This window comes from Suricata suricatta, chromosome 1 (assembly GCF_006229205.1).
Source record: "Suricata suricatta isolate VVHF042 chromosome 1, meerkat_22Aug2017_6uvM2_HiC, whole genome shotgun sequence".
In the NCBI taxonomy this organism is placed as follows: domain Eukaryota; kingdom Metazoa; phylum Chordata; class Mammalia; order Carnivora; family Herpestidae; genus Suricata; species Suricata suricatta.
Genome location: NC_043700.1, coordinates 81,764,079 through 81,789,693, shown reverse-complemented (window position 1 = coordinate 81,789,693; position 25,615 = coordinate 81,764,079). Strand labels below are relative to the sequence as shown.

The window sequence follows — 25,615 nt, the reverse complement described above, 5'->3', positions numbered from 1 at the left end:
TTTCATCAGGGGAACTTCTGTTGCAGTTAGGTCGTTTGGAAGATGCAGCTGATGTTTATAGAGGATTACAAGAGAGAAATCCTGAAAACTGGGCCTATTACAAAGGCCTGGAAAAGGCACTCAAACCAGGTACTCTTGTTCAAAAATCTTCCTTTCCTTTTTCTTTTTAAAAAAATTTTTTGTAATGTTTATTTATTTTTGAGATAGCATGAGCAGGGAAAGAGCAGAGAGACAGGGAGACAGAGAATCTGAAGCAGCCTCCATGCTGTCAGTACAAAACCCAACATGGGGCTCAAACCTATGAACCATGAGATCATGACCTGAGCCGAAGTTGGATGCTCAGCTGACAGAGGCACTCAGGTGCCCCTAAAACTTCCTTTTTAAAAACTTGCTTCCTTTGTTGATAAATATTAACTCATTGAAAAACATAACTAGAAAAATTGTGGTTAAGAATGGATTTAAAATCTGAACACAAAAGTACTATTGCAAACTTCCATTTAATATGGCATGCTGAGCATTTTCTGAAACCTCTCTTCTACAGATACATAAAAGTAGTTGAGAAAAGAGTTTCAGAAACAGCTTTTAAAAATTCACAAATGGCATGGCAGCATCAAAAAATTGAATGGGAAATTTCTACTGATATAAATGTCTCGTTACTTAGAGATGTTTCCCTGAAGGGAAGAAGCAAGCAAATTCTGTGGCCACAGTACCATGGCTTCCCAAGGGCACCTGAATGTAACTGTGCTGAAAGAGCAGCACTGTTTCCTGTGTGGGAAGAGGGACTAAATTTCCAGCACTCAAATGAACTTGGGTCCAGAGACTCTCCCCGCAACACCCCCACTGCTCTCTCCCATGAGTGGGACCCACTTGTGGAGACAAGCCTAGAAACATGTCCTCTCAAATGGTGTCCTTAGCCAAGATGATAATTTGAGGCTGTTTCCTTTAAGACTGGTAGTGAGTCATTACTGATACATTGCTATATGCAAGAGAACCTTATAACAAAGAATATTGTATCACTCTGGAATTCCGTCACAGGAATGGTTATCATTCATGCCAATAAAAGGTAGTAATGGAAGAATCTAAGATGAAAAGAAGGAATTAACATAAAAATCTTAATAGATTGAATGGAAGAGAGGCCACAGCTGAGGAGAAATTAGTGAACTGGAAGATCGATTGAACAGAGAGGAGAGTTCTCACTGAGAGTGAAAGAAATATGGAGCGGCGCCTGGCTGGCTTAGTCACTGAAGCATCTGACTCTTGATCTCAGGGTTGTGAGTTCAAGCCCCGCTTTGGGCATGGAGTCTACTTTAAAAAAGAAAGAAAACCCTTAAAAAAAAAAAAAAAGAAATATGGAGAAATGGAAGATTAGGGGATCCAAAAGTTCCAAAATAAACCAAAAGAGAGCCTGAAGAGAGTAGTAGAGAAGCCATGAACACAGTAATCAAGTCTTTCTCAGAACTAAAGTAAAGGAGTCCTCAGGTTTTGAAAGGTGCCTAAAGCAGAACAGGATAAAGAAAATAATATATTTTAGGTGATTATAGGTATTTAAAATATGAAAATATTAGAAATACTCTAAAATGATTGTTGGTATACTTAGGTGGTAGGTGGTTAGATTATAAATAATTTTCACCTTCAAATTTTCTGCTTAATAAGAATTTATACTTTTGTGAAATTTATAATTTGCTATAAAAAACATAACCAGTTCAAATCTTCTATAAAATAATTTTTTTTTAACTTGCAGCTAATATGTTAGAACGACTAAAAATTTATGAGGAGGCCTGGACTAAATATCCCAGGGGACTGGTGCCCAGAAGACTGCCATTAAACTTTTTATCCGGTGAGAATAATTGCGAAGGAATGAAGATGATGTTAGGAATCACACTTCAGACATAGGAGTGTGCATATTAAAATTAAAGTGTGCAGTTTAGAGTTGTCTGGGGAAATGCAAGTCAACAGAACTTTTTTCTTTCAAGGTGAGAAGTTTAAAGAATGTTTGGATAAGTTTCTAAGGATGAATTTCAGCAAGGGCTGTCCACCAGTCTTCAATACTTTGAGGTCATTATACAAAGATAAAGAAAAGGTAAAGCAAAATAGCATTTTCTTTTCATTGTCATTTCTTTGTTCAGTATTTGGAATAGTAGATTCTTGATTATCTGCACAATCGTACACATTTTGTTAATCTGGTATCCCTTTTCCTATCCAGTTTAAATGCTCCTGTGCCTCTTACTTTTCATCCTTTTCTCTTTTTTAGTCAAGCAACTTACTGTTTGCTTATTTTGACTTTCATTTCTGCCATATACTTTTGAGTCAGCATAGGTATGAAAAGTTGGTAAGATAGTGATTTCTTCAATATTTTCTCTAATCTCTGTTCATGGTGAAAGTCAGAAGTGATTTGTTAAACTAAGGTTTAGCTTCGTAATCCTTCTCCTTTTTTATTTGGTAGAAAAATCTGTCAGAAGAGTTTGCTGTCCCAGTAAGTTAACTTAATTCTTTAAGCTATACATAATAATATTCAAATTGCTTGTTAAGAGGGTATTTTAATCTTAATGTAGATTATTTTGCTTGCAAGTACAGTGACATCAAGACATGTTGGTTGAATAAAAAGAAATCAGTTACAGTGAAGAATCAGAAAGATGGGACACATTAAACATGCTAAACACTTTAACCTTAAAGCACAGAAGATTCACTTATATTCCAATCTTTTGTTGAGAGGCCCAAGGTATGGGCTTTATTGATGACTTTCACTTTTTTTAAATTGCATAAATTACATTAATAAAATATGGTCTGTTGTCTTCAGTTTCATTAGAGTGGAAACTTGATGCTTGTGAAGTAGTCTTAATTGAAGAAACCTATATATTTTAGTGATTTTCCCCTTTATTTTTGTGTCATTTAAATATTTTAAACTTGTTAAAAGTATTTAATTTATCATTGTCTTTCCATCCAAGTTGAATTTTTTCTTCTCATTTCTTAAATTTACATAATATTGAATTAAATTCTGTAATGATGATAATAAATGCAACTGATTCAAACAGGTTTGGGAAAACAAAACTCTTAGTAAGCATGTAGCTCACCTTGTGGGAGCAGAAGAACATGGACACACCAGAATAACCTAGCTGTGACCATTCAGTCCTCACAGTTTTCAGAGGTAATGGAGAGAGCTGGTGTTAATCTGTTGAGTCGGTTAAATTGAGGTCATTTAGGAGAGCTTCTATAGTAACAGAAATCCATTATAGATGGATTAAGCGAAGGAGGGAATGAATAAATTAGAAGTATTCACAGATCTGTTACAAAGCCAGAAGCAAATGGTATAGTCATGACTCAAGAGAAACCAGAACCTGGACAGCCACTTACTCTCCTGGATCTCAGAAACTCACCTACTGTTCCATGTTTCACTTTAACTGATGCTTTCCAGTTGGTTCTATCATAAACTTTTGGAATTTTTCTTTTCACATAGTTTTTGATTCTTGACTCCTGAAGAGAAGATATGAATTTTGAGTGTTATTTATGTGAATTGAGATAAAAATGAACCAAGATTAGTCATCCACAGTATTACCTCTTTTTGTCCAATCTTTTCCTGATTTCGAACTCAGCTTGATGCATTATTTTCTAGCAGGGAAAGGAGTTGCCAGTAAATCTTTAGAAAGTTACATCCTTCAAAAAAATAACACCTTCAAAAATGTATAGTTTACTTGCTTTCAAATTTTTACCCAAAAGTTAAGAGATTTATAAAAGGGTGTGTACCTGGGTGGGTGTGTGTGTGTGTGTGTGTGTGTGTGTGTGTTTTGGAATGTTGATTTAGCCCTTTAATAGTAAATAATGTTTTGTACAAGAATAGTAACTGCCCTTACAGATTTTATTATTAAAGTGTGCTTATGTGTTTGTACTCTAGGTGGCGATCATAGAAGAATTAGTAGTAGGTTATGAAACCTCTTTAAAAAGCTGCCGGTTATTTAACCCTAATGGTAAGTGCTCAAGTTTTATATTTTAAAAGCATCTTGAAAAGTTTAATATATTGTGAAATTCTTAATCAGAAGGTCAGTATTATTTAGACAGTAAGCTTAATATATTTAAACTTTTTTCTTTTTAATATGGAGATGCATTAATTTGCACATTATGTGAAAATATTTGGTTAATTATCTTACTGGAAAAAAAGTAAAATTTAAACATCTACAAAACTAGTTTTAGTCCTGTAATGTTCTCCATCATTTATCTGCCATGCCATTTCAACTTTTAACTCATGGGAAAACATATTTCATCTGTATTCTAACCTACTTCCCTCTCTCTATTCTCATGTTACTCTGAAGCAAATCCCGAACATCACATCATTTTATTGTTGACTATTTCAGCATTCTAATGATCATAACCACAATATTGTCACCACCCTTGAACATTAATACTTTTTTAATATCTGAGAAAAAAACGTCCATGCTTACATTTCTAATTATCTTAGATAGAACTTAGATCTAGTTCCTTTTTTGGTTTTGGAGTTTGCTTGAATGAGGATCCATGTGAAATCTATACTTCAAGCTTGATATTTCTCAACTCTCCTTTAAAAAATCTATAGGTTTTCTATTTGCTTTTCTTGCTGCAATTTATTTATTAAAATTATTAGGTTATTTTCTCAAGGTTCTCTACAGTCTGTATTTTGCTGAATGAACTCCTATGGTGTTGCTTAACATGTTACTCCTCTGTCCTCTGAATTTGTTATAAATTGGTAGTTGGATATAGAGCTGTACTGTCTAGAATGATAGCTCTTAGCCATGGGTTAACTATTAAAATTTTTAAATTCAATAAAATTAAAAGTTTGTTTCCTCATTTGCAGTAGCCACATTTCAGGTGCTGCTCAGTACCATGTAAAGCCAGTGCCTACCTACCATATTGCCCAGGGCAAACGCAGAACAGTTCCATCATTGCAAAAACTTGTAACAGATGGGCTTAATGAGATTTAGGTTTTTGGTTTTCTTGTGTGTGTTTTGTTTTTTGGTTGCTTTTTGTTCCCTTTTATTTAAAATTTTTTTAAGGCTTTTAAAATGTTTATTTGAGAAGAAGAACTTGAATGTGAAGAGAACAGAAGGGTGGGCGGGGGAGACAGAGGATTCAACCCAAGTGGGGCTTGAACTCAGAAGCCATGAGCTTATGACTTGAGCCAAAGCTGGACACTTAACCAGCTTTGTCACCCAAACATCCGTTTCCTTTTAAATTTAAGGGGTGAACAAGATTATTTCATAGGTGGTATAATGCTCTTCCATGAGGGGGCATTTAGTGTTTATTTTGTATGTTAGCGATTGTCACAAATTACAGACTGGTGATATTCTGTCATTCATTTCCTACTATCTTATGAGAGAAATTTCCCTTCCTCTATTACCTGTTTATCTAGTATTTGGGTTTATGTAGGAAAATCAAGATAAATGCTGCTTTTCCCCCCACCTCCTACTTTTTGTTATTGTTTCCCAGTTTTCAAAATAATGAATTCATTTAGTAACATCCTTCAAAGATGTCAGTGTACATTTTAAAGGTATTATGAATTCATGGGTTTAAATATACTTGATATTTTAAGTCATTGCAGTTTCAAATGGTTCCAGCCTTCTCATACCATGGTAGTAGTTGATAGCTTTTTGCAGTTTGGTGTGACAAAATATTCCAGTTCATCTGGCACACTGCCCATAGCAGACCTGGAATCAATTGTTTTTCCAAAGGAGCCCTGGTTCTTACAGTGGGAAAGCCCAACATAGGACCTGGGGTGCTCGTCGCTATTGGGTTGATTATTGTTTCTAGGTCTCAGATTAATTTTAATAATACTTTTTAGAAGGCGTTACCATGGTTTCATTGGTTAATCATCATGATGTTCCTTTGATTATCAGCATTTTCCTACATATTTTACAAATGTGGAAGAGGTTCAATGACATGCCCAAGAATATGCAGCACTTTAGTTGCAGATCTATCAGATCGGGAGTTGGTGAGTTCCACTCCTATTGTTTGTCCACTGAGCCATCCTGCTTTTACTAGGATAAAAATAAGAATCTGTTGCTTTCTTTGAAAGCAAATAACAGTTCTTTGATTTTTAGTATCAAATAAAAATGCATTTTTTAATGTGTGGGTTGTATATATAACTACACATTTTCCTGTGAGTATATAGAAGTTGAATTATGAACTAAAATAGAGAGTAAGCACTTTTACTTATTTACCTAAATTATGCATCGTTGCATATATGCATAGTATTAACATATATTAAGAATATCATAATCACCAAATCTCAACCACATCACAAGTATATTTATGTGGAGTTTAGTATATTAGCTAGAAATATTAAGCAGTCAGGCCTGTTTTTTTTTTTAGCCTCACATTAATGAAAAATTTCTTTTGATAACCTTTTTCCTACCCTTCATAAATAATTTCCTAGTCCACACTCTTATGTAGTTCTAGTCCAGCTTGTCTCCCCTGGCTCCTTTTAGTTTCTTTTTTTAGGTAATTTTTTCTTATATCTTTGATCTCGTTTATTTTGTCATATTTATTATAAAAAGTTCTTACTAAATTCAAGGCATTGATATAGGGGCTATAATGATACAGAATAGACAGCATGGTCCCTTCCAAAGATCTTACAAATTTAAGGATAGTTTTATAGCTAGAGTCATAAACAAATGGTTCAAAGTACTTTTCCTTATTAATAAAGATAAAGCCATTTGGAGGTGGGTACTCTCTTAATATATGTGATGACTAATCTTGGTTTATTTCCTCTCCCACCCACTCCCCCACTTTTTAAAGATGATGGAAAAGAGGAACCACCAACTACATTACTTTGGGTCCAGTACTATTTGGCACAACATTATGACAAAATTGGTCAGCCATCGATTGCTTTGGAATATATAAATACTGCTATTGAAAGTACACCCACATTGATAGAACTCTTTCTTGTGAAAGCTAAGATCTATAAGGTAAAAATCTTCCCCCTTTTTCTTATAAGGTTATGAGTACTATAAAGAAATTTTTTCTATAGTTTGTAGATTCTAAAAGCTGTAACAAAAATGATATATTTGCTGGCTAATAAAACGTGGAATAAGTATAGTGTATTCTTCAGTCTGATTACTTTTAGATTTGTCATGGTCATGCTAACTTATTGATTTATATCTATATATACACACAGATATACACGTACATATGATTATTCAGATATGTGGCTATTGATATTATATATTTTTATGGATTTACTCATACATCTGTGTAGTTATTTTGTTGGTTTTTAAGTTATAAGAGTATAGACACTCAAAAGTTACTAATTTGCTATAAAATGTTTGTTTCCATTAACATTCGAGTATGATCATGATCAGTATCTGGTAATCGTAATGAAATGAAACTGAAGATTTTACCATTTTACTTGTCTCCTTAACTTCTTGGTCCTACTTGAGAATCCCTAGTCCTATGATTTAGCATGATCTTAAAATAAAGTTGGCTTTTCTCTTTCTTAATACAAATACAAATTAGCAATAAGATCTCTTAGGGAAGAGATTATCGACTTACAACTTATTTACCAAAAAAATAATGCATTAGTATAATTAAATGATGTTTTAAAAGCACTTCTTAAAGCCAGATTATACTCGTTAGTTTTGTGGCTTTGACAAATGGACTAGTTATGTGAATTAGAATGCATCATGGAATGCCCAGTAATAGTCAGGAATGTGTCCGTGTTTCCTTTAGGATAGAAATTTGGCCACACCTTTGCCTTTTTTTCCTTCTTTTTTTTTTTTTTTTTTTCCTTTTACTGTTCAGTGTTGATGAGTAATTTTTTTAATTAAGTATTTTTGTATGTTAACTGAATTTCCCTGATACTCAACCATGATGCCTTTTTGCCCTTTATGTTGTTCTGACTTAAAGATTTTATTACTTATTCTTAAGTTTAACCATTGTTTTTAATTTTTTTTAATGTTTTATTTATTTTTGATACAGAGAGAGACAGAGCATGAGGGCGGGGGGCGGGGCAGAGAGAGGAGGAGACACAGAACCGAAAGCAGGTTCCAGGCTCTGAACTAGCTGTCAGCACAGAGCCTGACGTGGGGCTCGAACCCACGAACGTGAGATCTGACCTGAGCTGAAGTCGGAGGCCTAACCGACTGAGCCACCCAGGCACCCCTAACCATTGTTTTTGAGTAGGCATTATGTGCCAGGCCCTGATGTAGTCAATGAGGTATAACAGTAAACAGTATTAATAAAACAAGTGTTTAGTACCAGGGAGCCTATATTCTACATAGCCAGAAAAGTATCAAAACATATGCATCTACATTGATTAAGGTTCTAAGATCAGTCAGAATATGTTTGTTTTTCATTTGTGTTTTAGTTTTCTGTCAATAGGTAACTAATTACATACCTAGTAAGATTAGCATACTGATTGATTAATTTTGCTTTTCTACCCTATAAGCATGCTGGAAATATTAGGGAAGCTGCAAGGTGGATGGATGAGGCCCAGGCCTTGGACACAGCAGACCGATTTATTAATTCAAAGTGTGCAAAGTACATGTTAAAAGCCAATCTGATAAAAGAGGCTGAAGAAATGTGCTCAAAGTTTACAAGGGTTTGTACAGCTACTGTTCTTATGAATAAACAGTCTACACTTGTATACCTTGCTTAATTTTCAAATTAATATTTTAATATCAGAGTAGGTTTTAAATTAAGTTAATGTTAGTATAATTCAGTATTAGTATAGTTTTGTATAAAACTTTGTCTTTTTAAGTGGTCATACAATGCATTTTTAAAAATTATTTGTTGTACAGTGTGTTTTTAAACTAATTTATATTGACATATGTTTAGATGAAATTTTTTAGAAGTGAAATGAACTAATATTAACTGAATACCTGCTGGGTACTGGTGTTCTATATCTTATGTTACTTTCCCACCCCAGTTATGTAGATCTTTTGATTATTTAGAAAGATACATTTTTTCAGTGGTTAGAAATATAATTTTTCAGTTTCTTACACATAATAACTGTTCCATCTTATTCTGAAAATGGTTAATATAGAAAGTGTATTTGAAAGAATTCAAATCAAGAGACCATATTTTCCTTCTTAAATTCTGTGTTGAAATAGTGTGTTTGTTAAGAAATGGTCTTGAATGCATGTAATTTTCATATAGGAAGGAACATCAGCGGTAGAGAATTTGAATGAAATGCAGTGCATGTGGTTCCAGACAGAATGTGCCCAGGCTTATAAGGCAATGAATAAATTTGGTGAAGCACTTAAGAAATGTCATGAGATTGAAAGAGTAAGTACCCTAAATATATGAGTTTCTTACTTTATTCTGTTACATGTTGAAGGTTTGGGGCAACTTTTTTTTTCTTCCTCTTTATAAATCATAGCTAGTGATTTCTATCAGCGTTCAAATTTTTTCAGTTTTTTTGAAAGAAATGTTACAGACTATATTATGAGCAGACTTTCCCATTGTCTACTCTTCCTGCAAGAATTCATGTAAAAAACATGGAGAGTTTGTATCTTGGCTATGTTCTTATTGATTTTTGAATCTTTCAAATTGCTGTTGCATCTTCAGTAGTACAATGCTCAGTAAGGTATTCTAGAAACCGGTTGATTGGTGATGCAGTACACTCTTGATATTCATAAGGTACACGTTTTGAAGTCTTTTTATAGTATTTCTGTAGCCTATGTAATTCCTCATTTTTTGGATAAATTCATAGTTTTCTTAGTCCTCTTCACTTCTGATTCATTTCTCTCTGCTGGTTGGCTTTCCTTTTCTTTGTTTTTCACAAATAAAGATAATTTGTATAATTTCATGCTTTTTCTCTAATCAAGTCAAGAACCCCAGAACTTAGTTGAAATGTGCCAGGTTTGGTTGCTCGACTAATTGATTTCTCTCTTGCATACCAACATAATGTTGTCTAGGACTTAGGTTTATATTTTCAGAAAAACTACCAAATACTACATACTATAATCTTTACAGATCATTCTGCATATAAAAACTGAATGTTTAATGTGTAAATCTACTGCATCCTTATGTATACTAATAATGTTTGATTTGTCATGCTGGCTTTATTTAAGTATATTTAAGGAAGGAATAAATATATATGTTTCAAATGATTGTACTTCCTTTTCATTCAGTAAATAATTCAGTGCCTGGTGTTTGCCATATACTGTGCCAGGAGGTGGCCAATTGTATTTGCTTATTTGATATGAAAGTATAGTGGATGATTGTAATATGTAATATTTTTTATTTTATTAATTTTTTTCATGCATAGGAAACCAGTAAATATAAGAGTTTGAGTTCTAGTTTTCTTTGACATTGTTATATTTCAGTATAATAAAAAAGATGAATTTGTTAGCATTTTATAGAAATCACTGACGACCAGTTTGACTTTCATACTTACTGTATGAGGAAGATTACCCTTAGATCATATGTGGACTTATTAAAACTAGAAGATGTACTTCGACAGCATCCATTTTACTTCAAAGCAGCAAGAATTGCTATAGAGATCTACTTGAAGCTTCATGACAACCCCCTAACAGATGAGAACAAAGAACATGAAGCTGATACAGGTATAGTATTCAAAGATTTCTTGTTTGTGATGATGTATGTATGTGTATTTATATTTTTGTGTAGTTCAGATTGTTTTTGAGCTTTTTATTAAACACCTTGAGGGAAGCTGTTAAATATGCTTAGAAAATGATGATGGACATTTTGTGAATTTCTCTAAACAACGAAAGAAAAATACTGTTTATACTTTGAAAAGTTAAGCAAGAATTTAATTTGCAGCTGTCATTAGCTTTTAAGAAGTTGAATTTTATGAGTTTAACATTTAATAACTGGTTTATCCAGTACTGTAAATTGCTAACTATGATACTATAAACCTCCAACACTGTCATTAGTGTTAGCTGTCAGTATATCTAGTTATTCTTCTTTTTAATAGTTATTTATAATTAACCCACTGAGAGGCAAATATTGCTTGAACATTTAAAAGCCAGCTTGGATGGGGCACCTGGGTGGCTCAGTCAGTTAAGCGTCCCTTGGTTTCTGCTTAGGTCATGATCTCGTGGTCGTGGGATAGAGCCCTGCATTGGGCTCTGAGCTGGGCTTGGAACCTGCTTAAGATTGTCTCTCCTTCTCTTGCCCCTCCCCTGCTCATGCACTTGTGAGTACACGTGCATGCTCGCTTGCTCTCTCTCAAAAAAAAAAAATATATTGGGGCACCTGGGTGGCTCAGTCAGTTGAGCGGCTGACTGCAGCTCATGTCACAACCTCATGGCTTGTGATCTCAAGCCCCACATCAGGCTCTGTGCTCTCTGACATCTCGGAGCCTGGAGCCTGCTTCGGATTCTATCTCTGTCTCTCTCCACCCCTCAAATATAAACAAACATTTAAAAAAATTAGAATATATATATATATACACACATATATATGTATATATATATATATTGAAAGCCATCTTGGAATTAAGCTAGGAAAATTGCCTAGTGATTTATCATTTGGCCAGTTTTTAAGATGCTATTTTTATACCATGATGTCAGATGTATAGTATTCCTAAGATAAGTATTTGGGAAAGAATCTCAGTAAAAGTGAAAGAGGCATGTAGAAGGATTTAAATTAATTTTACCTCCAAATATTTTGTGACTTAATTCATGACATAAATGTTACAGGAGATGGGGTGTAAGAAGTGTGTCACAATTTTATTAAGTCCTGAGTTTATTCTTCTTATGAAGTTATGGTTGGTTGTTTTCCATATCCTTCCTCCTTTTGTTAATTTATTAAATTTTTCTTCTGTTGCCTAGGAACATTTAAACCTCTTTACAGATTTCACTTGAACCTCTCTCTAACTGTTGTTGCTTCAAGTAGAAAGAAAATGCTAGTAAGAATCTACGCAGCAGTTTACCGTTGAAGCTGAGAGCTGTTATCTTCTAGCTTCTTTTGTTTACCTTTCTGTTCACTCCTGCCTTTCTCCTCTTCTTCAGATTATACAAATAATATACAGTTAACTCAATTATACAAAATTACAACTGTTCAGAAATGTACTAACAAATGTGAAAATTCCCTTTCACCTTTCTCTTACCTGTAGGTCATCTTCTTTTAAAGATTATACCTATAGAAGGTTTAGTTTCCTTTGTGCACAATTACATTTATGTATACATAAACTCTACACACACATTTCAGGGTAATTCTTCAAGATTGTTTGGTTTTCATTTGTTTTATTTTTTTATTTATTTGGCTTCATAAATGAGTGCTATTATCCCTAATATTCTGCAACTTAGACTTTGTTTTTCATAGTGTTGCTCCATGTCTGGGTATAACTTACTACAGTCATCAGTAATTTTAAGGGCTCTGTGGGAACGTGTGTATGTGTGTGTGTGTGTGTGTGTGTGTGTGTTTCCCCCCACCATTACAGTGCTATGATAAATGTCCTTGTACATCATTTTGCACATATTTATTTAGTTGCATTGTTAGAAGTGGAAACTACTGGGTTAAAAAATTTGAGAATTTGAAATAGTGTCAAATTTCCTTCCTTAAAAGGTTCATCAGTTTTTATTGCCACAAACCTTGTATTGTGAGCTTACCTTATATTTTATTGCTAACACAGAAAATTATCATTCTTTACATTTTTGTTATTTTTGGGAAAATGTCTGCTTTATAATTCCTAAATTTAAAAAAATGGAATACCTATATATGTTTTCATGTGGCCTTTGGGTTTCTTGTATGAATTGCCTGTAAATATCTTTTTCCCTTTTTTAAAATTTATTTTTTAATTTGCATCCAAGCTAGTTAGCATATAGTGCAACAGTGATTTCAGGAGTAGTTTCGAGTGATTGATTCCCTATAATACCCAGTGCTCATCCCAAAAGGTGTCTTCTTTAATGCCCCTTATCCATTTAGCCCATCCCCTCCCCACAGCCTCTTCAGCAACCCTCTGTTCTTTATATTTAAGAGTTTGTTATGTTTTGTCCCCCTCCTTGTTTTTATATTATTTATGCTTCCCTTCCCTTATGTTCATCTGTTTTGTATCTTAAAATCCTCCTGTGAGTGAAAAGTCATATATTTGTCTTTATCTGACTAATTTTGCTTTAGCCATGATACTCTCCAGTTCCATCCAAATAGTTGTAAATGGCAAGATTTCATTCTTTTTGATTGCCGAGTAATACTCCATTACATATTTGTATACCACATCTTCTTTATCCATTCATCCATTGATGGACATTTGGGCTCTTTCCATACTTTGGCTGTTGTCGCTAGCACTGCTATAAACATTGGGGTGCGTGTGCCCCTTCGAAACAGCACTCCTGCATCCCTTGGATCAATACCTAGTAGTGCAATTGCTGGGTTGTAGGGTAGTTCTAGTCTTAAGTTTTTGAGGAATGTCCATACTGTTTTCCAGAGTGGCTGCAGCAGTTTGCATTCCCACTGACAGTGCAAAAGAGATCCTCTTTCTCCGCATCCCCGCCAACATCTGTTGTTGCCTGAATTGCTTTTTATAGTCATTCTGACAGGTGTGAGGTGGTATCTCATTGTGGTTTTGATTTGTATTTCCCTGATGATAAGTGACGTTGAGCAGTTTTTCACATGTCCGTTAGCCATCTGGATGTCTTCTTTGGAGAAGTGTCTATTCCTGTCCTTTGCCCATTTCTTCACTGGATTGTTTGTTTTTTGGGTTTTTTCCCACTTTAGTTTTCAACTTCTTGGTTTATAGGATTTCTCTACATATTTAGGACTTTAATCCTTATTTCTATATTGCAGAAATTTTCTTCCTGTTGTACTTAAATCTTTATGGTGGCTGTCTTTTATTATGTAAAAGTATTAGTTTTTATGAGATAAAATTTCTTTAATCTTTTGTGGCTTCTAGGTCTTACATAAGAAGACTCTTCTAACTCACAATTTAAAACATATTCCTAAATATCTTTTGTGTTTCCTTATATTCTGCTATGTTTACAATTTGTTATTTAATCATCTGGAGTTAATTTTTATATACTGATGTGAAGTAGAAGGTAGCTTATTACCTGCAAGTAGACTGCTGATTCATCAACAATATTTATTGATAAGTTGTCATATTCTCTGCTGATTTAAAATGCCATCTTTAGGGGACCATGGCTGCTCAGTTGGTGGAGCATGCGACTCTTGAACTTGGGGTTATAAGTTTGAGCCCCACGTTGGGTACAGAGATTACTTAAAAATAAAATCTTTAAAACTAAATAAAGTGGCACATCGGTGGCTCAGTCAGTTGAGCCAAGTCTGACTATTGATTTCAACTCAGGTCATGATATCAGAGTCATGGGATCTAGCCCCACCTGGGCTGACTCTGCTGAGCATGGAGCTTTCTTAAGATTCTTATTCTCGCTCTTCCTCCCTTCCCCTCCCCTCCCTCCCGTCCCCTCTCCTCTCCTCCTCTCCTCTCCTCTCCACCTCTCCTCTCCACCCTTCTTGCCCTTGCCTCCAAGGGTGCTCTCGCTCACTCTCTCACTCTCTCAAATAAATAAAATGCCACCTTTATTATGAACTGAACTGTGAAAAATAATGTGGGGCATTGTGGATATAGTGTCTGGTTCTAACGCATCAAAACTTATTATAAAGACATTATTCAGGTTTCTTTTCTTATCTGTCTCTTTATCTAATACTATGTCTTTAGAATTTTCTTGCTTTTACATGCAAATTTTTGCTTATATATGAACTGTAGAATTAGCTTGTCTGCCAGAAAGTTTCTTTGGGAATTTTTAATTTGAATTGTGTTTAAAATACAGGTTACTGTTTGGGATGGGGATATCTTAAACAATATTAAATCTTTGCATATTAGAATGCATTGTATCTCCTATTTGATTGTCTTAGTAACTTTGGTGAATTTGTTACTAGCATTATTTCTACATTGTTTTTTTTCCCCATTACGGTATTCTGAATTTTTTTAAATGTTTGTTTATTTTTGAGAGAGAATGTGATCAGGGTAGGGGCAGAGAGAGCGGGACAGAGGATCCGAAGCGGGCTCCACACTGACAGCAGTGAGCTCAATATGGGGCTCAAAAGTCATGAACTGCAAGATCATGACCTGAGCCAAAGTTGGAAGCTCAACCAACTGAGACACCCAGGTGCCCCATCTCTTAACAGTAATATAAATGACATTATAGTTTTTGTCAAGTTGGTATCCTTATTGAACTCTAATAATTAAGTTTAGTTGTTTTTTCAAAGATTTTTTTTTTAATTTTTTATGTAGGCTATTAATCTGTAAACATTAGTAGTTTGGTTTCTTTCAGAATCTATTCCTCTCTTTTCCACACCTTATTGCACTGGTGAGGGTTGCAAAAGCTGCTACCAGAAACAACAGTGTACTTGCTGCCTTCTTTATCTTTTTTTTTAATTCAATGTTTTTTAACACTTGTTTATTTTTGAGAGACAGAGAGTGAGCAAGAGGGGGCAGAGAGAGGAAGACACAGAATGGAAACAGGCTCTAGGTTCTGAGCTGTTAGCACAGAGTCCGATGTGGGGCTTGATCCCATGAACCGTGAGATCATGACCTGAGTCGAAGTTGGTTGCTTAACCAACTGAGCCAACCAGGTGCCCCAATTGTCATGCCTTCTTTATCTTTATACATAATGATTCTTAAGGTCCATCCACCATAAAGGTTGCTATTTATAATAAACATATGGTAGTTGCCATTTATTTGGTTGAGAAGTTATTTTTCCCTTTTTTGTTTTATCTTTTCACTAAACCTATAGTCTCTATGTGGTCAGATTTCTTTTATTTTGCTTTCTTGTGTAGATGTTGATTTGGCTGGCTAGAGTACCTGAGGTTCAGATATTATTTGCTATGTGTACACATATATGCATACATACACAATTTTTTTAATAGTTTTTTTTTAATGTTTATTTTTGAGAGACTGAGGGACAGAGTGAGCAGGGAAGGAGCAGAGAGAAAGGGAGACACAAGTTCTGAATCAGGCTCCAGGTTCTGAGCTGACTAATGTAGGCCTCGAACTCACAAGCCGTGAGATCATGACCTGAGCCGAAGTCAGGGACTTAATTGACTGAGCCACCAAGGCGCCCCTAACTTGTAATATTTTTTAATGAGAGTTTTAATGGGAATATTAAATTAGTGATTGATCATTACTAATCAGATTAATATGCTTTTAATTAATTAACACTTATTGCCTACAGCAAACATGTCTGACAAAGAGCTAAAGAAGCTACGTAATAAACAAAGAAGAGCTCAAAAGAAAGCCCAGATAGAAGAAGAGAAAAAAAACGCAGAAAAAGAAAAGCAGCAGAGAAATCAGAAAAAGAAAAAGGATGATGATGATGAAGAAATTGGAGGTCCAAAAGAAGAACTTATCCCTGAGAAACTGGCCAAGGTACTTAATAAAGAGTTTCACAATTGAGTGAAACTTCACGACCAATTATGTTATACTGTCTTCTTCAGCCAATTTGATTATAGATTTTTTTTTTTTTTAGTCTTTCTCTCTTTCACTCTCTCTCTCTTTTTTTCTGATCATACTTCACATTTAAAACTTGTAGTAATGATCTGATCCAGAGTAATCTAGTATGGTATAGTGGAAAGTTTTGGCTTTTGAGTCATTCTGATCTGGGTCAAGATATCAGCACTTAAACTTCACTCTATGTCTTGGACACTTTGTCTAACCTCTCTGATGATTTTCTCATCTAAAATGGGACGAGTAAAAATTCTTACTAGGCAGAGCTATTAGGCTCAAAGGAACTGTATGTGCAAAGAATATAGCATCTGTTAGAAGTGGTAATGTGCAACTTTTTATATCTACAGACCAAACTGAGCTTGTTAAAAAGTGAGTGTATATGTATATCCCTCATCCATGTGTCAGTTTACAGTACTACTATATTGGACCATGCTATTTGAACCTAAAGTCTTCAAAGTCCCTAAATATTTTCCCCCAAGCCAAAATCATATCTACCATTTTTATTCATTAAGCTGAAATCAAGGTATTCACTGTCACACAAACCACACAGAAACACCTGTGTACTTCTGGCTCTTAATATTCAGCTATTCCATGTGAAAAGATTGAAAAATTTATTATGTTAAAGCAGTAAATATAGTAAGCACATTGCCCTAGAGTTTAGTATTAGCCTTGCTAGTAACTAAAAAATCAAAAACAACTGCTTTATAATGAAGCAAAATTAGAATACTTAGTAAATAGAGTTGGAAAATAGTTTTAGGATTATACCAGAGCAGATGGACAGTAGTATCTCATAGCAGTGTTGCTATTTAAGAACCAAAAAGAAATCTACCTTGGATTTCAAAGGACATATTGACATCTTTTCACAAATAATTATATAACTATTTTAGGAACAAAGACACTACATTTTTATTTTCGGGAGTTTATTGGAAGAATATACAGAGTAGGGAGGAAGCACAGAAAATGGACATTTTAGACCTCATAGAGAATTGCAGTTATTCAGGGATAGTATCAACTTTAAGGGCCGTCCATCTTTATGCCTCAACTTACTACTACCACCACTAACTTGTATGCTACCACCATTCTTTCCCATGACTTTCCTTAATGACTTTTTCTTTGTAACACTTCATATCTCACATTATACTTTTTAAAGAGAAGATCTATCTGGATTGTTTAGTCCTTGTGTAATAAAGGGTAATCCCACAGAGAGAATTCTTAATACCAGCACACTGGGTCTCCTTATTGGGTTTTTCTTGTTGTTGTTGTTTTTTTTATTTGAGTTTTCCTTGTGTCCAGCTTTGGGGCCATATGTCAAGTTACAGGCCAATTAATAGCTATAGAGGATTGTAGAGTATCAGAAGAAAATATTGCCTACAGACAGTGCTGTATTTGGAAGGAGCCCAGTGGAAGGCACTCTGATCCTCTGCTGCTGTTTAATATATACTTTTCTTGCTTGTTGGGCACATAATACCCTTCTCTTCCTAGGAGAACTGCCTCCAGGATGCCCCCTTGTAATAGCATCCACACTTACTTATATCCCCAGTGTGGTGGCAGCGCCAGATTATACCAAGCCATCATAACAAGGTATGGCGTTGTAGGTTGTTTTAAAAGCTGCCTGCCAAGTCTGGATCTACAGTCTGTAGATTGTGATTTTTTATGGTCCTATATTTTATCATTCTTTATATGATAAGTGGTATATTTAGTGTCATCCAGGATTTTATGTATATAATATAAAGTAAAAGCATTGTTAAGTTAGCAGTAATTCCAGTTAAGGAAAATAGGGTAAGGTTTAGTGAGTGAGTTTAATATGTAGTTAACTGAGTATAAACCTGAAGTCCTTATTTCTTCACCTCATCCTGAGGCAGTAAATTGTTACTTAGGAGTTCCCTCACGTACCACCCATCCTCTGTCCCTCCTCACCTCAGTCAGCGTTCGTCCCGGCTGGACTGGTTTCCCTTCTGTGCACACACACATGTTCTTTATCAGTGTGTCCTTAATATTCCGGCTGTATAAGGTAGAATAGTTTCAAGCTTTTTTGTTGCTATGCTACGAACATAGGGCGCTGTACTCCTGTATAACATAGTGTAACACAGATTAGACTTCACATCAGTTTATAAATTTAAAAATTGCATATGATCAAAACCACCCTTCCAGATCTCTTATATAGCCCATCAACATAATGCAGTCTCATTGTACATTTCGTTAACTTAAGTAAATTCAAATCTTCATGACTGGCTGTAGTTTTTTTTAATATATGTGCTGCCAAAGGACAGCTGGGTGGCTCAGTCGATTGAACGTCTGATTACAGCTCAGGTCATGACCTCATGGTTTGTGGGTTTGGGTTCTGTGTCAGACTCCGTGCTGACAGCTAGCTCAGAGCCTGGAGCCTGCTTCAAATTCTGTGTCTCCTTCTCTCTCTGCCCCTCCCCAGGTTGTGCACTATCTCTCTCTGTCTCTCAATAATAAACAAATATAAAATAATAATAATATATGTGCTGCCAAAGCGGGCACTGGATGTAATTTTTTTTTTTTTTTTTTGGAGAAACAGAAATGAGTATGCATAATTCTGGCAGTTTTATCCAGTACTCCATGAACATAGGAACCCAACTAAGTATGATAGAAGTATAACTACCATTTGTTTAGTCCATGTCAGTTTCTGCGTGCCTCTCCTAGTGAGAACATTTTGCTACAGTGATTACGATTTTGGTACTTAACATATGGTTTTCATACATTAATGCAAATTAGTGATATACATATTTATGTCTATAGGTCTTTACAACTTTAGGAATTTTCAAGGGTAGTTTTACTTATTTATTTATTTTTCCTGATCTTAAGCACTGATTTTAGAACTCATTCCTGTTGATATGCTTTTGTATATATAACCCTATACTTCATTATACATACATATATATATATATATATATATATATATATGAATATATGAATGTAGAAGGTAGTTAGCTTTATTGTGGTTATGTACGTATATTTAAACACTTAGATTTAGCCTAACAAAATCTTCCCTATGCAAGTAAGGCACACAGAAGCATGTAGAAATGGCAGATCCAGATCTCCTGTGGAGGCATGTATTCTCACTTATTAGAAATGCAGACAGAATTTCTCTTTTCTTTTTCCAAGTTTTAAAACTTGATTTCAGTAGGTGTGATGTTTGTATTGACTCATCTTCCCTGTATGCCTTGTGTCCATTTTGTTACCAGCAGCCATGGCTAAATTGCCCTAGTCAGCACAGCAGTTCCCATTTCCGGCTTGATACAGCTCCATTAAAATGTCAGTTTACAGTTTTTTACCTTCCTTGGTAGACATTTCTCCCTTGTATACCACAAATTCCAACTCAGTAGGACATAGTGTCATGGGAATAAGATAAGCAAAATATATACAAACGTGTGAGAAAGGCATACTTCTGATGGCCCCTCTTTCCCCCTCCGTCTCTTGGTATCAGCAGCTATTAGAGTGACAGGGCCATATATTGATTTCTTGTTTGGAGCACATATCTTTCAGAACAATGCCAGGCACTTTACATGCTACTAGTTTACAGCAAATCTCATAGACACCACTTTTTAAAACTTTTCTTTCCAATACTGTCAAATAATTTCCTTATTAGCCAGAATCTGTGTTAGTGAAACACAATTACTATATTAGCAAAGGCATGTTAGACAGGTATGGCAAATCCAGATTCCATCAAGGATAAATTTTCACTGCCTCTGTCACGAGTCAAGACAGACAGCCACAGATGTTCAGTGCCTTTCTGATAAATATTCCCCACCCCCACTTCAGTCTACAGGGAAGAATCTGTCTAAATACTCAGTCTAGGAGTGTAACAATAGCACAATTATATAGTAAACATTATACCTGCCCAGTAATGATAACAAGTATATAATTAATATGATATTTATATAATTAATAAAGGGTGGTAGAGACAGAGTTCTATAAATTTATTTTCACATGCCATCTCACCTTTAGTATGGCATTGGAATAAATATGGATTCTATAGAATTTGTATCAGAAAAACCCAAGATGGAATCTTTTTCTTTAATTGCTTGATTGTACTTCACTTTGAGTTTTAAAAGAACATTGACTCATTCTGTAGTACTCTCTACCTCTTCTTCGTACTCTTCTTCATTCTATTTAACATCTCTCCTCTTTCCCATTCTCCAACCCCACTCTGGCTATCTTACCTGTTTATCTCACTGTCTTTCTTTCCCTGATTCGTTTTATCTCCATCTTTACTTGTTGGATAGTTTCAATCTAGAGATAATGTAATATCTGTGGTTAAAAACTAGTGAAGAGTTCTAGAGTTCAAAATCCCCTTCCTTTAGATCATGGGAAGTAAAAGTATGACAGCATTTCTGGGTAATGGGTAAGTGATTTTTATCAAAACAACAACAACAACAAAACAAAGTGTTTTTAATAGAGAGAATAACATCACACCCCTCCCCGATCTTGCTTCCATTTGTATAATATCTTTTATTTTTGTTAGGTTGAAACTCCATTGGAAGAAGCTATTAAATTTTTAACACCGTTGAAGAACTTGGTGAAGAACAAGATAGAAACGCATCTTTTTGCCTTTGAGATTTACTTTAGGAAAGGTAGGCAATTAGGGGATAGTGGCCCTGATAAAATTGATCACTATATTTCTTAGATATAAACACCCAAATGCAGTAGCGTCACCAGTATAGGATTTTTTTGCCAATGCAGCTTCCTCACAGAAATGTTGCTACATGTACAAGATGTTGTGGGGAGGTATAATGATACTATTACATCTTCTAGGACGTTAAGATCAACAACAGATGAACATATATAACTAGGATTAAGGTCCTATATAGTAATTACCATGTACATGTGTGAATAAAATTAGCTAATGACAGAGAGCTTAGATTAGTGCATAATACACAGTGAGCATTGAATAAATGTTGGTTTTTATTAGCTGTTGTTAGAAGAGGTGGTGCTTAAGGTTATCTTGAAGGATGAATCATTTCTAAAAGAAAAGATAAATAGAAAGGAAGAGGATGCTTTAAGAAGACACAAGTATGTGTAAATAATGTTGAAGTTTCTGTGTTCCCTGAGCCAGATAGAAAGTAAATGAGTCTTGGTTGTCTTGTTTAGAATGCCTCAACTACGTATAGATACTGATTTTGTGGAATTGAATTGCTATAATCCAAGTGGTTCATTGAAAATAAACTAAGTATATCATTAAGATGATGCATATTGAAAGGAAGAAAACTTGGTTAATAAGATCTGACAGAAGGTTGTTGCTCTAAGCAGTGTAACTGTTCTACTTAAAGAGATGGGGGGAAAATGATACCGCTATAGAGTATCCATTTAAAAATCATGTTAATTTTTATTAAGATATTTACATGAGTATGTAATGTAGAAAAGGGGCCAGGAAGAAATAGATTTAAAAAAAAATAACAGAAGGTCTCTTGATGGATTGAGTGATTACAATATTTTGTTATAATTCTGTTTTCCAACATGCTTATGTTATACTTTAGAAAATAACTGTAGTAGATAGTCCAGTAATTTAGAAACTTTTCTATTAAAAGCACAGTTAATTATAACTCCCTTTTTAACAAATATGTTTAGACAGAATACGAGTTATTAAAAAAGTTCTGCTTAAAGTGAGGAAAGGCAATCTAAATTCCATTCAATTGGCCTCTTGGTTGTGTTCTAACTTTTGAAGGGCTCTTCAGCATTTGGAATTCATCATAGTGTGAAATGGGTAGTAACAAAGGGTATGGCAGTATTTTAGCTTTTTTGAGTGTTGGGATAGGAGAAAAAGAAAGGTCAGAGGAGCCTGGAGGTTTGAATTTTGTTATTTAGAGAATGGTATCAAATTAGGGAAGTCATAACAAAGAGGAAGTGGTCATAGATTAGACTTGGAAGTGCAGTGAGTATTCAGGTGCAGTTTCCATTCAGCAGATGGAAGCACTGCTAGCACTGGGGACATGGGGGCAGGAGTACGGGGATTGTACAGAGAGAGCTTAGAGGTCACCGAAAACATAGCCCTGGTGAATACTGTACCTTTTGAGGAGGAAAAGGAGACAGGGATTGATAGAGGACAGTCAGGAAGGAAACCATTTCACATGTCACAAAACCCATGAAAGGAGATTCAAGTATAAACAATCAAGATTTATAAGTAGTGCAGAAGATCCCTTTATTCTGATTAAAGGAGGTTAAGAAAGGCTTCGAATTTTGTTCATATGGCTTTAGTTCAAATACTGAATGCTATCTAAATTTTTTGTACTCCATAGAACTTTTTTCTTAATATTGTGTGGAAATTATTAGCTAATGTTGCTAATCTGAGGAAATCAGTTGCTTCACTCACATTGCAGTTCAGATGTGATTGACTCTAAATTAGTTTCTCTATTTGTAAGGTCTTAGTCTTCCAAAGGAGGGGATCTTATTTTATCAAATGATCAAAATATATCTTACTTTTTCTTTTTATAGAAAAGTTTCTTTTGATGCTACAATCAGTAAAGAGGGCATTTGCTATTGATTCTAGTCATCCCTGGCTTCATGAGTGTATGATTCGACTCTTTAGTACTGGTATGTTTTTGTTTTCCATTACTTAAGTATTTGATTACAGTAGTTGATAGTGACTGTATAAGTGATCTATGTAAGTTTGTCATAAACTTAATCATTTTAAAACTGTTGCATATTAAATTAGTTAAGGGGAAAAGCAAGGTTCTTTTCTTTGTGATGAAGATCTTTATTTTAAGGCTAGAAATGTTTCTTGATTTTGATAATAGAATTGTTCAGTCCAGATATTTGAGAATCACCTTTGTTTCTGTTTCTGAAAAGTTACACATAGGTTGAAATTTTGAACTATATTCATTTGTAAAGCTTTTAGTAAATTGTTCTAAAATTGGAGAATTTCTTTGAATTGACTAGCTGTTTCCTTTTTATCTGTCTCCAGAATTCTTTGACTCATAAAATTTTTGTTAATAAATATAGAATTAAAAGAACTTTAAGACAATTGGTGTACTTTTCAGGTATTTTCACAATAAGATCCATATACTGCTTCTAACATAAAGTAGAACTACAGACTTTTAGAGAATAAAAAGTAGAATTAATGCTAATTGCTTTTCATTTTATAGGTGAGAAATCTGGAACCCTAATAGATTAAATGACTTATTCAGGGTAACAAATAATTAGTAACGAAGTAGGGATAAGAACTCAGATCTTCATATTGTTCTTTCTACCGCAAGAGCTTTAAATTTAAAGTACTCTTGTAGTCATTTGGTGGTGGTGGTTTGATTTTTAAGTGACTAGAGAAGGGAAATTGAATCTTTAATAGAACAATCTGCAAATGCTATTAAATTACCTGTCTCATTGCTAAATACTGAACCACATAGGAATCCATACTTACCTAGAAATAATGAGATCAAACTAGGCATCCCAGTCAGTCTTTTGAAAAATGTTTAATTGTCCTGATTAAGAAAGTCGCTTTGGGGACGCCTGGGTGGCTCAGTGGGTTAAGCATCTGACTTCGGTTCTGTCTGTCGTGTCCCGCCCTGGCCAGCAGGGAGGATTGGGCAGAAAATCCTCGTGGGTTCTTTTCCTGAGGGAGGGAGAGAAAAACAGGGCAGGAGGGAGAGACACAGAGAGTGAAGACAGCACACACCATTTCCGATCAAGCCTCCTGTCTCCTTTATTCTTCTTCTTCTCCCTCCAGAAAACATTGTCTCTTAAATAGCGATTTGGGGCGGGGAACTGACCCGGATTGGTTACCAGGTAAACAGAGTCAAATGCATATCAAAAGAAGTGCCCAGACTTGCCTTTGCAGTGCTGGGGAGGGGGAGCTAGCACTGAATAATCCAAAATGCGGTTTTGATCTTTTGTGCACCTTGGCCACTCTACGTCTGGCCCAGCATGACAGACGCCAAAATTATTTTGACCAGGAAATGGCAATCTCCAGCCTCCAAATGCAAATCTTGTTTACTGGTTCACTCCCCGGAGAGTGATAATCCTTGCCTGAGGCAGCCAGGAAATGTGGCGGCTCCTACACGTTCAGGTCCTGATCTCGTGGTCCATGGGTTTGAACCCCGTGTCAGTCCCTGTGCTGACACCTCAGAGCCTGGAGCCTGCTCCGGATTCTGTGTCTCCCTTTCTCTCTGCCCCTCCTCCACTCATGCTCTCTCTCTCTCTCAAAAAGAAACAAACATTAAAAAAAATTTGTTTAACTTGTTTTGACTTTTAAGAAAAAGTAAATCCTTATTTAAATTATATTTATGCTTGTCAAAAAAAGTGATTCCTGTTATAGACAGCTGTTTTTCAGTGTTTTTTAATTCTGAAAGTAAAAAGTAGCATAACCTCTTCAAGAAAATGAAAGAAGGAATTGTTATTCTTAGAGAAAATAAATTAATTTCTTTCTAGTGTTCTTGTATTAAAATTATTTTTGAAGTCATGAGTCAGAAAATTAAGGCCAGGAATAATGGTTTTAAATCCATTCTTGCTTAGGATGGAGTGTACTTAAGCTGTTTTCAAAATTAACATGTACACTTTGTTTTTGTATAATCAACTCTCTCCTAAAAGGTAGTATAAAATAATATATATGTCTTATGGGTTTAGAGCCTTCCCTTTGAAATATGAATTAATTAAAAGTGGTATATTTAAATGCATTTGCTTATAGTGAGTGTGCAGATTGATGAACATAACAACTGTTTTCTTGGAACAGTTGTATTAAGAATTAAAATGCTTCAGAAGAACAAAGAAAGGCAGAATGGTCCTAAGAGTCAGAATTATTAGTGTCCTTGTTAGCTGTGTCCATAGTTCCAGGTGTTTAGCTGACATTCATTGTCAGGAAGAGTTAACAAAGTAATCCTTACCTTGACTAAATTTAGGCATTATTAAGGCAGTGATAATTTGGACTGATAAAGACGCATTGTCTTTAAAAGGCCTTCAAGAAGTTGGATACAGTTATGTACTGTATACAAGCATTTATGAAACTACACACACACACACACGGAGTAGGAGCATCTTTGATATGCCCCACAAGTTTCCTTTAATAAAACTACTGTAAATTGCTAACTATGATACTATAAACCTCCAACACTATCATTAGTGTTAGCTGTCAGTATATCTAGTTATTCTTCTTTTTAATAGTTATTTATAATTAACCCACTGAGAGGCAAATATTGCTTGAACATTTAAAAGCCAGCTTGGATGGGGCACCTGGGTGGCTCAGTCAGTTAAGCGTCCCTTGGTTTCTGC

General features: G+C 34.9%; 1 protein-coding gene across 4 annotated transcripts in view; it reads left to right on the top strand.

Moving 5' to 3' along the window:
* The window catches only part of NAA15 (N(alpha)-acetyltransferase 15, NatA auxiliary subunit), a 72,919-nt gene that overhangs the window by 39,098 nt on the left and 8,206 nt on the right, over positions 1 to 25,615 (top strand). For 3 of the 4 annotated variants that reach the window (XM_029940850.1, XM_029940847.1, XM_029940841.1), the window contains 11 exons: positions 10 to 129; positions 1,742 to 1,837; positions 1,974 to 2,080; positions 3,890 to 3,962; positions 6,763 to 6,932; positions 8,411 to 8,563; positions 9,121 to 9,249; positions 10,319 to 10,532; positions 16,119 to 16,312; positions 20,883 to 20,991; positions 22,850 to 22,948. In XM_029940850.1, the coding sequence (XP_029796710.1) occupies positions 10 to 129; positions 1,742 to 1,837; positions 1,974 to 2,080; positions 3,890 to 3,962; positions 6,763 to 6,932; positions 8,411 to 8,563; positions 9,121 to 9,249; positions 10,319 to 10,532; positions 16,119 to 16,312; positions 20,883 to 20,991; positions 22,850 to 22,948 (1,464 nt within the window). Of the gene's footprint in view, positions 1 to 9; positions 130 to 1,741; positions 1,838 to 1,973; positions 2,081 to 3,889; positions 3,963 to 5,861; positions 5,957 to 6,762; positions 6,933 to 8,410; positions 8,564 to 9,120; positions 9,250 to 10,318; positions 10,533 to 16,118; positions 16,313 to 20,882; positions 20,992 to 22,849; positions 22,949 to 25,615 lie in introns of those variants that run through there. The other variant, XR_003909211.1, reaches the window with a different exon arrangement.